Source organism: Schistocerca piceifrons, chromosome 3, assembly GCF_021461385.2.
Source record: "Schistocerca piceifrons isolate TAMUIC-IGC-003096 chromosome 3, iqSchPice1.1, whole genome shotgun sequence".
Taxonomy (NCBI): domain Eukaryota; kingdom Metazoa; phylum Arthropoda; class Insecta; order Orthoptera; family Acrididae; genus Schistocerca; species Schistocerca piceifrons.
This window is the reverse complement of record NC_060140.1, coordinates 537,718,695-537,730,811: the sequence shown is the minus strand read 5'-3', so window position 1 is coordinate 537,730,811 and position 12,117 is coordinate 537,718,695. Positions and strand designations below refer to the sequence as shown.

At 41.6% G+C, this 12,117-nt stretch overlaps 1 protein-coding gene across 1 annotated transcript in view; it reads right to left on the bottom strand.

Annotated features, from left to right (window-relative positions):
• Nucleotides 1-12,117, bottom strand: part of LOC124788810 (venom carboxylesterase-6-like) — a 51,454-nt gene that overhangs the window by 1,954 nt on the left and 37,383 nt on the right. Inside the window, exons 5-8 of the mRNA XM_047256091.1 lie at nt 10,668-10,815; nt 10,376-10,557; nt 7,595-7,724; nt 2,063-2,195 (exon numbers count right to left, since the gene is read on the bottom strand). Coding sequence (XP_047112047.1) covers nt 2,063-2,195; nt 7,595-7,724; nt 10,376-10,557; nt 10,668-10,815 — 593 coding nt within the window. The remainder of the gene's footprint in view (nt 1-2,062; nt 2,196-7,594; nt 7,725-10,375; nt 10,558-10,667; nt 10,816-12,117) is intronic.

Sequence of the window (12,117 nt, the reverse complement as noted above, 5' to 3'; positions counted from 1 at the left end):
TAATTTTAGTCGCCTGTGGTGCCGACACAGACCACTGGAAACGTTCGCTTCGGCTATATAGTGGGTCCTAGCAAGGCCAGTTACTTCTGGAGAAGGTCGAGTGGATACTGCAACTCTCAAAAAGTATTAGATCACTTTATTAAACTCCGAATAATCTGAAATACGTAACTTGGAAACAATCCATGTCCACAGGAATGTGTAAATATTCCATACATTTGAGAAAGATAAACTCAACTCATCGTACTACTGACTACAAATTTCGTTACAGTCCTGACTTCTAATATAACTAGCGCTTTTCTGTATGAAGAAAGACTATGCTGTCGTTCTCGTAAACTATGATTTCAGTCTGCGGCTGAGCCGCACTACCCTGTGACGTAAGTAATCTTCCAGCAGCGGTGGCGTATGAAACCTCTAGAGGGCGTGTTTATGGCGACGTTTCTCGTTCGTTGCCGCGTCAGGCAACGATAGCGTTTACTTTGTGATCTAGTCGTGAGGTACCAGCCTTGCTAGGACCTTATTCTTCGGGCGACGCAAGACTTGCAACCATTGTAGTTCCTTTAGGCATTGCATTAACATCTCCTTAACCATTGTGTCATTAGCTCTCTACATGACCAAGCCAATTCAGGCTTTTCAGTTTTATGTCCTTACGCGTGGTTCATGACAAAGAATATGTAATTCATAGCTGAATCTCCTTCTAGGGACACCATTCTTTTCCAGTGGCCCAAGAATTTGTCTCAAGATATATCTCTTAAATATGTTGCGTTTCGCCCGCTGATCGAAGTAGTCCCGAATATTTCCGCTCGATCTAAGGACCGATAATTCAGTGTATCATTGGAGATGCAATAGAGTACCTGGGTGTTAGTCAGAAAAGGAACTATGAGTGTAGCCCTGTGAACACTCCTGTTGTTGTTTTGGAAATCGGAAGTGACCACAGCGTATTCATCATGAAACTTGATCCTCGAGAATGATTGAAATAAACATTCCGGTGCGTATAGACAGCAACCTGAATGAATGGGCTCAAGTCGATGAACGAGACGCTCTACCAGAATATCACAGAACCACCTCTGGCCTGAAGTGCACCCTCGCGCATTGCGCCTTTAACGTCTCACTGGGCCGCTGGTGCACTCGACGGCATGCATCTTTCAAAAAGACACAGCAGGCCACGCTACACGCCTGAAGCCAGCTACTGTACAGCTTCTGTGCAGTTCCTGTGTTGTTTGGCGAGCTGGTGACGTGTAGCTTTACGCGCTAGTATGAGCGATGGCTTTTTGCGTGGTACCGACTCTCACTGTCCATTCCTGTCCGCTCCTTTCGCAATATGCGCTCGGTAACTGGTTGAGATCGATCTCCATTCACTGACGGCACCACAGAGTTGGAAACTACTTGTCACTGACAAGGCGTGACACTCGACTCCTCTCGTTGCCAGTTATATCTTGGGACGAATATTCTCACTACGGTTTACAAATCTGCCATTGGTGCATCGTTAGTTGCAGACACCGAGAAATCAGACAACTTCATTGACGGTATTTTCATAGCCCAATCAGACAAGACGGCTCCTTTCCGTCGTTCTGTCTTCTCTTGCTGCACTGATTACACGTAATCCACTGGCACACACACACACACTACATCAATACCATGATTCCCGTCAATGGTAGACTGTCATGTGACGATCTCCAAGCGAACTTCCGGGTATTTTAAAGTGAGCTCACATACACAGCAGTTTTACAATAAAAAATAAAACTGTAAAACAAAATCAGAATAATTAACTGCATAACACAAAATCAATTCATTAAATCCTCCCGCGAGTAATGCGATTAAAGAGTAAAATGTTTTGAAATTTAGTATTATTTAGTAGGAAAGGTGTTGGAAAGAAGCCCGTCGTTACTGAGTGAATGATCACCGTTCTTGTGTGGCTGCGGCAAACCACGGAAAAATTAAAACACCAACTCCAGACATGAACATTGTGCAAGAACAGAATTAACATTTTACGATCCCGGGAATGTAATACAGGTGCGACAGTGTACAACAGTCTTTACCTTACACTTATTTCATAGACACGTACCCGTATTTTGCAAAGTTGGTCCAGAGACGTAACACGTTTCTCCGTACTCGGTCCTCCTCGGACTCAGGATCCAAATTATACTCAGTATCCTTCCGCACAAAGAGAGACGGCAGTTCTCCGCCATGTATGACGCCTGAAAAGTTAGGTTCACTATACTCTTAACTTTGCTAAAACAGATATATACAAAATTCATTGTAAAGATTATGATAAGTTCTATATAGGTCAAACAGGCCGGAACTTTAATATCAGATGCAGGGAACACACTAGAAACAATGAACGCAACCCATCGTCCTTCTTTCAACACCTACAGATAGAACAACATAACACAGACAATGTAGAAAAAGTAATGAAAATTTTGCATGTAGCACATTAAGGTCGCTTACTCAATATTCTGGAAGAGGTCGAAATCTACACACATGCACACAAATATCCACAACAAATAATCAACGAGCAATTAGATCTAAAACACAAACAGTATATAGAAAATTTTATTCGAATCATCGATCATGAAAACGGATAAACAACCAAAGACATAAGCTAAGTCAAACCAATAACACATTAACAGATAAAAATAAACAACACGGTAACCAAGGGAAATCGATAAGTAACTATTTTGATGTAATCTTATAACATCGTTGGTTAAACGTCAAACAAAAAATTGTCACACACAACAAATAAAATTCAGGCTATAACTTCCAACAAATACAGCCTATGAAAGCTAGGTAATAAAATAACTTTAAAAGACGTAAGAAAAACGTTTGAGTGACTAACCAGCGACGTTATAGGTAAGTTAAGAATTCCATAAATGTATCGTTGTCAATGTCACATATGACAAGTAGGCTACCATCTGTCCTATAAAATAGTATATAATAAAACCATTACGTTCAGATCGCCTGATGATTGCAATAGTGCTGAAACAGGCCTGTCGTGATTAAATAAACATCTCAAAATAGAAGCAACTTTTTGGACTTAATTCATAACGTCTTTCCTAAAACAGTATGAGTGTACAACATGACATAGCCACTCATAAATAATTTAATTTCCTGACATTTTGTTTTACGGGCATTAATATGTTAAAGTGCTATAGAAGAATATCCTGCAGAGACGACTACATGCTTTGACAATAAAAAAATCTGAAAGATCTTGTTTACGTGTCAGTCAAAGTTATCAGTGAGGGCGCAGTCTTTGGTAAAGTACAGAGTCAATGACTGCTTTGCCGACTGATTAATGCTTCATAGTTACGGTATTATGAATTACGTGTTGCAGCAACAAGCCTCACGTATATTAAAATCCCAGACATTTACAATCTGAAGTACTTTCCACAACTTTTGATTTTAACATGCGTTAGAATTTTCGCAATTTCGGCTTTTACATTTGTAATATCGATAAACGAAACTAGTACAACGTAAACTTTGTGCCCTTAAGCAAAGACAACATCGGTCTTTTTTTTCCTTTTCAATAAAACTAAAAACAGAAACTATTCGTTGGGGTATCAAGAAATATTGCACAACACGTCACACGCCAATACCATTGTCCAACAAGAGTGGCGCTCTGGCAGAAGAGAGTACAGGTTCCTGGTTTCTTGCGGACGCCATTTTGCTGTGGTACGGATAAGAGCTGCTTCACAGTGTGTCATGGGAATGACGCGGCAACTGAAAAGACCTCCAAATTGAAGTACGCTGGCAGTACGATTCTTGTGCAGAATAGCACAAAATTTGTCTGTGAAATTTTGGCAGAATATGGATCAAATCCAATGTCGCGTCCGGCCATAGGGCCATCGTGCCAACAATTTGACCAACGACGCACTGGCGTGGGTGACGCTACTCGGGAAATCCAGACCTTTCACCAAGCCATATCCGTGAATGAATGTCTGGGGCTGAAAGAGATTTTGCAACGATGAGAACTTTCACACAGTGGTTCTCGCTTGGCTACGCGACCAAGGAGCGGGTTTCTGTCGCCGAGAAATTTAACGACTGCCAGAGCTTTCCGGCCGTTGTTTACAGAGATGTAGTGTGGGCACTGAAATGAAATGCAAGGAAGACAAGGATTTCTCGTCGGATCAGTACAGGGTAATGTTAACAGCAGCAGAAAATGGAATAATTGGAGTAGAGTCAGTTGTGAATAGGAAGGTCGGATAGAGTGTATGTCTGTGAACAGTTCAGCAATAGGGTTGCGCTCACTAAATCTGACAGCAAATCAACGCCTACAATAATAGTTCAGGTATAAATGCCGACGTCGCAAACTGAAGATGAAGCAGTAAAACGTATGTGACGGTACTGAACGGTTAATGTACTAAATCAAGGGAGAGGAAAGTCTGTTAGTCATAGGGGGATGGAATGCGGTTGTAGGGGAGGGAGTAAAAGAAAGGGTTACAGGAGAATATGGGATTGGTACTACGAATGAGAAGAGACAGACTATTTGAGTTCTGCAATCAATATTAGCGAATACTCTGTTCAAGAATCACAAGAGGAGTAGGCATACCTAGAAAACGCCGCGAGATACGGGAAGATTTCAGTTAGATTTCGTCATGGTAAGGCTCAGCCAGTGAGTCTAATCGTTGCGTGAGGCTTGACATATCGCCTCGACAACAGATAGCGTGTTTACCGTTCTTTGTTTTCATTACTAGTGGACGTCTTGGATTCGTTTGGTTGTGTCTGTCACTCCGTTGCTTCTTGCGTGTTGTCGTCGTTAAGGTCTCTCTCGATCGTCCCTCGTTGTTTCGTGTCTCTCCTTTCCGTCTGTTTGTTCGCGGGCCGCTCTCCGTTTGGTCCCGCCGCGCTTTCTCGGCCACCCTGCGACCATTCCGGTCGCGGTTACAACAGGTTACAACAGAAAATGTAAGTACGAAGAAGGGAACTGGGTAGAAGCCATTGGCATCACAAAAAATACTTCAGTTGATCGAGAAATTGAGGAAGTACAAAAGTGTTCCGGGTAACTCAGGAATACAGAAATACAATTCACTTAAGAATGAAATATATAAGAAGTCCAGGGAAGATAAGGCGAAATGGCTGCATGAAAAACGTGAAGATATCGAAAACGGAATGATGGTCGGAAGGGCTGTTTCCGCATGTAGGAAAGTCTGAACAACCTGCGGAGGAATTAAAAGCAAGGGTTGTAGCATTGAGAGTGCAATAGGAATTTTGCTGTTAAATGGAGAAGAGATAACGGATACGTGGAAAGAGTACACTGAAAACATCTGCGAGGGGGAAGACTTGTCTGATGTGATAGAAGAAGAAACAGGAGTCGATATAGAAGCAATATGGGATCCACTATTAAAATCAGAATTTAATAGAGCTTCGGAGGTCTTTACATCAAATGAGGTAGAAGTTTTAGATAGTATTCCATCAGAATATTTAAAATCGTAGCGGTAAGTGGTAACTAAACGACTACTCACCTTAGTATGTAGAACGTATGAGTCCAGCTAACACCATCTGACTTTCGTAAAAATATCATACACACAATTCTGAAGACTTAAAGAGCAGATGAGTACGGGTATTATTTCACAATCAGCTTAACAGGTCATGTATCCAAGTTGCTGAAAAGATTAACATTCAGAAGAAAGGAAAAGAAAATTGAGGATGTGTTAGATGACGATCAGAGAGGCAGTTCTGACGTTGACGTTGATAATGGAAGAAGACTAAAGAAAAGTCAACACACGTTCATAGGATGTGTCGACCTGGAAGAAGCGTATGACAATGTCAAATGGTGCAAGATGTACGAAACTTTCGGGAAAACCTGAATAAGCTGTAGAACTAAAAGGGAATTATAAGAGTCGAAGACCAAGAACGTTGTCCTCGGATTAAAAGAGGTGTGAAATAGGGATGTGATCTTTCGTCCCTACTGTTCAATCTATACATTGAAGAAGCAATGCTGGAAATAGAAGAAATGTTCAAGACTGGAATTAAAATTCAGGGTGGAAGGATATCAATGATAAGATTCGCTGGAGACAGTGCTATCCTCAGTGAAAATGAAGAAGAATTACAGGATCTGCTGAATGGAATGTACAGCGTAATGCGTACAGCATGTGGACTGAGAGTAAATCGATGAAGGTGAAAGTAATGAGAAGTAGCAGAACTAAGAACAGCGTCAAATTTGGCATTATGATAGATGATCACAAAGTAGATGAGGTTAAGATATTTTGCTACCTAGGCAGTGAAATAACCCATGATTGACGGAGCAAAGAGGACACTTCAAAAGCAGATTAGCACTGGCAAAAAGGATACACCTGGCCAAGAGAAGTCTATTTGTATCAAACAACGGCCTTAATTTAAGGAAAAAAGTTCTGAGAATGTACGTTTAGGGCATAGCACTGTGAGGTAAGAAATATGGACTGTCGGAAAACCGGAACTAAAGAGAAATGAAGCGTTTGAGGTGTGGTGTTACAGACCAGTGTTGAAAATGAGGCGGACCGATAAAGTAAGGAATGGGGTGGTTGTTTGCAGAATCGCAGAGGAAGTGAATATATGGGAAACTCTTGACAAGAAAAGAGTTCAGAATGACAGGGCATCTGTTAACACATCGGGGAATAACTTCCATCGAACTAGGGCGAGCTGTAGAGAGTAAAAACTGTAGTGGAAGAGAGGCTTGAATACATCCAGCAAAATACTGAGGATTTAGGTTTCAATTGCATCTCTGAGGTAGAGGAAATCGTGCCGCATCAAACCAACCAGAAGAGTAATGACCCAAAAGAGGAAAAAAAGAAGTAAAAGCGACCCACACATATTTCTCATCCTTCCAGCTGGCAAAATAGTAGGGGCTTCCATGGCGAGAGTGAGCGACCTTTACATTACTTAGAAATCTCCTCGCAGATAAAAATTTTTCCTAAAAGCGTCAGCAAATCAGTAAGCCAGATATCTCACAACCCATACTGACTGACTTTGCATTAGTTCCCTTGGGTTGCTCGAAATTACTACTGACGTTAGGTGATAATTAAATGATTTTTCTACAAAGTGGGAAGTAAAGGAAGATAAATAGAAGAACGAAAGAAGGAATGTTAGAGCATAGACGTTGCAAAACCATAGATGACACGAGAATGGGGAAGAAATCAGATGTGTCCTCTTCCGAGGATCGAACCCGGAATTCGCCTTAACCGATTCAAGAAAATGTCTCAGGGGGAATTTCAACAGCTCGCGAATACAATTCCAGAGTCTTAAGCACTGCAACACGTTAAAAGCTGTCTCAAAAGAGAGAAAAAGTTGAAGTCTCTGTCTCCGAGTACAACAAAATTTAAACAAAACATTTCCCGCCTCAAATTAAATCTGACAACGTGATGGTTAGATTCCTTCTTAAATGGGTAAACGTCTTTTCGCTAAACAACCTCACCTTCTTAGACATGAAGCACAAAGGAGTGACTTACAACTATGGGTACGTGTGACTTCATGCAAAAATAGATGTTTTAGGTAGAGTCGCAAATATTTATGTTACCTATTTACCAGTATGGAACTACGGACGAAATGAAGACCCATATTCTTTGAATAGACACATTATTTAAACGTGATCAGTAAGATATCATGCCAAGTGTCAGTCACTTACCCCATTCATTTGTAGGGACGTTAGGCCCAGGATAGTCGAATTTGTAGTAATATACTGGCACGTCAGTCAGCTGGGTCAGTTTTCTGACGAGGGAATCGGTCGGCTCGAAGAAGGTGATGTCTTCGTTTAGCTGTTTCAGTAACACAATCTTGTTAGGAAATTGTACACAAATGTTTTCCAAATGGTGCTAAGTTTAAGAAATAATAAGTAAGTGAACCAATTAGAAGCACTTACATGTGAATTGCAGAGTAGTCATGTAGATGTAGATGTAGATGTAGAAGGATCAATTGTATGCAACATCTGTTGCATTTCGCAATTGCTACCAACTTAAAACAATCTTGCGTTTATAACAATATTCGACAAAAAATATACCTGTTGCTTTATCGTTTTGTATATTTAACTTATCTAGCAAGACTAAGTTGTTTGGTTCTCTGGCAGAGAGTAAATGGGCAATTTGAAGTTTACTATAAACACTGACGGGAAAAAATCGCACCACCAAAAAATAATTAACGTAGAGTAATAAAATTTTGGGAAACATTTAAGTGATTAACGTTGCAACATAGATTAATGTAAGCGAGAGATAATCCATTGCAAATACGAAATGCTGGCACATTAGTAACTTGTGCAACCGACAGAATGTTAAATGCAAGCATGCACACGTGCATACGTTGTGTTGCGCAGGTTCTGGGTGTAAGCTTGGGGAATGGAGTTCCATGCCTGAGGCAGTTGGTCGATCAATTCAGGGACGGTTAATGCTGTTCGTGGAGGGGGCTGGAGTTATCGTCCGATTATGCCGACACGTGCTCGATTGGTGACAGACCAGAAGATCGAGTAGGCCAAGGCAACATGCTGACACTTAGTAGAGCATCTTGGGTTACGATATAGCTGTGTGGCTGAGCGTTATACTGTTGGAAAACATCCCTGAATGCTGTTCGTGAATGTCTACATATACATCAACATGATTACTCTGCAATTCACACTTAAGTGCCTGGCAGAGGATTCATCGAACCATTTTCGTACTACTTCTTTAGCATGCCACTCTCGAATGGTGCGTGGGAAAAAGGAACTCCTAAATCTTTCGGTTCGAGCTCTAAGCACAACTTGTTGAATCACAAGACTGAGGTATAAATTTGCAGCCGATGTGCGTGGGATAACCACGAGAGTGCTACTCCTTCTGCCATACGAAATCGTACCCCAGACCATAACTCTAGGTTCAGGTCCACTTCATGTCACTGGTATTTTCAGTAACAATCCTTCTAATCCGCGTGATAATTGAGGCACAATGGTAGTGGCAGTGCAGGCAATTTATGACAAAACTAAAACCTGAGCAGCTGCGTTGAGGGATTCGAGCTTCAGAGGAAAAAAAGAAAAAAAAATGGGACTCAAAAATCTGTAAAGGCAGGGTTTAAAGCATGAGCTAGCAACAGAGCCCTACATCACTCTTACATACTGAATGACTGGTTACTGTAACTAATGTGGAAAAATCTGTGGTGAACCTCCTTTGGAGACTGTAATGTGAATAGTGCCATGTGACTGCACTAAATAGTTGCGGTTCCCGACATGTAGCTAAAGTTCAGTCTAATAACACAGAAACGCTGAGAAAGATGATTATGATGTTCAGCTTGAAATTTCTGGAGCAGAGCCACCAGTTACCAGTTACCTAGCTGTGACAGTGTGATACTGCATGGGTGACGTAAGTCAGGTAGGCTCCCATATATATATATCACGTTTGGGCTGCAGGTTACAAAGGTTGTTCAATGTGACGACCATCTCCGTCCACGAGAGCCTGGAGCCGCGCTAGAGACTGCTCTACTGTTTCCCGAAGCAACCGTGGACCGTGTAAAGTTCAGCTGTCGTGACACATCACGTGTACTACTTGAAGATCGCACATTGCGTCCAGAATTCTCAGTCATGGCAATCTTCATCAACAATCTGTGGTGCAGTTATCAGTCGCCTTTCTCATGAACAATTCTCAAATCACCAATTACTCGAACTTCCGAATCATGTTCTTCAACATCGGCGCAGGAAGAGAACTACTCTGTATTCCTTTAATGCGCCGATACTTACGAAGAGCAGCTGCGCTGTTGCCGTTGTTTTGATAAAACAGCTTTGTGAACTAAGCGCTGCTCACCTTTGTTGACTGACTGCTGCTGTAAAGCGCACTGATGCCCGTGTTTCAGCCCTACGTCGCCGTATCAATATCGGCGTCTAACGGAGAGTCAATCCACTATCACTACCGACAATGCAAATTCTACAGCATAGAGTATGAATATCATTCCTACAAAGATGGGTACCCATAAGGTAAATAATGTTTCATATACGTTGGCTCAAGTAGCGAAAGGTTATAACTATCTTGTATATGTTATGTAATTATTATAGCACTTAGAAAGAGAACCAACCTCTCGGGTTTTCTTTTAGTTTACTCATTTTGAGCGGCAAGGGGCGAGCTGTGATAACAGATTATAGAAGCTAAACTTCTTTTCCTAAATCGCTAATAACAACCGTCGTTCTCGATAACCGGTTTCGGTAATCGGCACTGCGATGTTCAGATCTCAACAGCCACGTTAAGAAATATGCAATAACCTTGTCTATTGAGATCTGAAGATGGTAACATTTATTACCGAAACCGGTTATCGAGAATGTGGTTGTTATTAGCGATCTTGGGAAAGACGTTTAACTTCTCATAAAGGGTTGGATGTTCGGCAACAAAATCGTTAATATTATTGTCACCGTGTTACAGTTATCACACAGTAGGAACAAAGCAAACAGGTATTGACTTACCTGCACTAATGGCTCCGGGTTTTCTGGAGAAATGCTTTCGTTGCCGAAATAAAAATTTCTAATCCTCAAGGCAGCTTCCGCCTGCTCTTCGGTTGTCGGTAGGTGAAGACAGGGACCCACAACTTGCTCAAACTGCTCGTTCAAGTTGGTGATCACCGCTGATTGGCTGAGGATGCTGAAACCTTAAGACACAGAGAGTACGATCTAATAGGCGTTTGCTTCAGGAAGTGAAAAGCTCAAAATTTTCTGTATATCCTCCATTTGTGCGAACGCATAATCATTTCACACTCACCGAGTTCAGCGGAAGTGACACCGATCATGAGGGGCAATTTCAGAAAACGGCCCTCGTTCAGAATTGAAATGGGAGATTCCGTCAGGAACGCGCTCTGTGTTGGAGGTTCTATGTTGGGCGACCATACGATGTTTGACATATACAACTTCTCCTGCAAACAGAGCAAAAATTACTACTTTTCTCAGCATAGCGTCGAGCGATTAGAACAGAACTATGGATACAATTACGTTGTGATTTGTTATAAAGAGATGGTAATTATAAGCTGAATTTTATTTCTGCTGCTTAACCCAACAACAGACACACCATATAAGGGTCATGTAATTTCTCGAACGCAAAAATTTAGCACAGAAGAAGCTGCTTCACTTCCGAGGTATGATACAAATAAATGAAATTTACAATGAACCCTATATAACTCAAATAAAGTTGTGGCACAGTATAAAAAAGAAAGGATCTCTGTAGATACGAAGTTAACTAGTTAATATGCTTAACAACGTACCGAAAGAAGTTATAGTATATGTAAAACAAGAAATTAGCAGACAAATAAATTGAAATTAGGATACATTGAAACACTGGAAGACGATTTTTGAAGGTCACAATAAAGTTACACTCTGCAACGAAGTGTGCGCTGATTTGAAACTTTCTGGGAGTTTGTCTCTTCCATGGGCCCAGATCACGAAAGTGTCACCCACATAACGGAAAAACACACCTGTTTCCATTTGGATGACGCCAGGGACTTCTCTTCGAGCTGTTTTCGACCAGGACTCGAACCTGGTACTGGAAATTCCGCAGAAGTTTCAGATCATCGAACACTTCGCTAAAGAGTGAAATTTCATTCCGGAAGCAATCTCCTAGGCTATGGCAAAGCCGTTGTTCCCACAATAACATTTCCACCGGGAGTGCTAGTGTCACAAACTACTGTCATAAGTAGAACAGTCAAGCCAGGTCGTGAGACGTGCTTGTATACTGTAGCTCAGCCGATACAGGATAGGGTGAAGGTCCCAGTTTCAAATAATGATGCGGCCCATGGTTTTAATCTGGCAGGAAATTTAAAATTAGGAGCGCATTGCACCAACATGAACAATGAACGAAAAACTTCAGTTGACGCTAACGGACTGGAAATTTTATACCACAAAACTGAGAGTTTCTAGCCTAAAACAGATGAATTTGTATATGGAGTACATCGAAGAGGAGTTCCTCGTGTCATCCAGATGGAAACAGATGTGTTTTTTCCGTTATGTGAATGACACATTCGTCATATGGACCCATGGACGAGACAAACTCTTTGGCTTCCTAACAGGTATGAACTCCATACATCCCAACATTAAATTCACTATGAAGACCGAAGCAGAAGGCCGATTACCTGAACGTCATGGGCAAGAGAGTCCGCCCCCGTTAGCTCAGTGGTCAGAGCGGTGGAATGCCACGCCAAATGGCCCGGGTTCGATTCCCG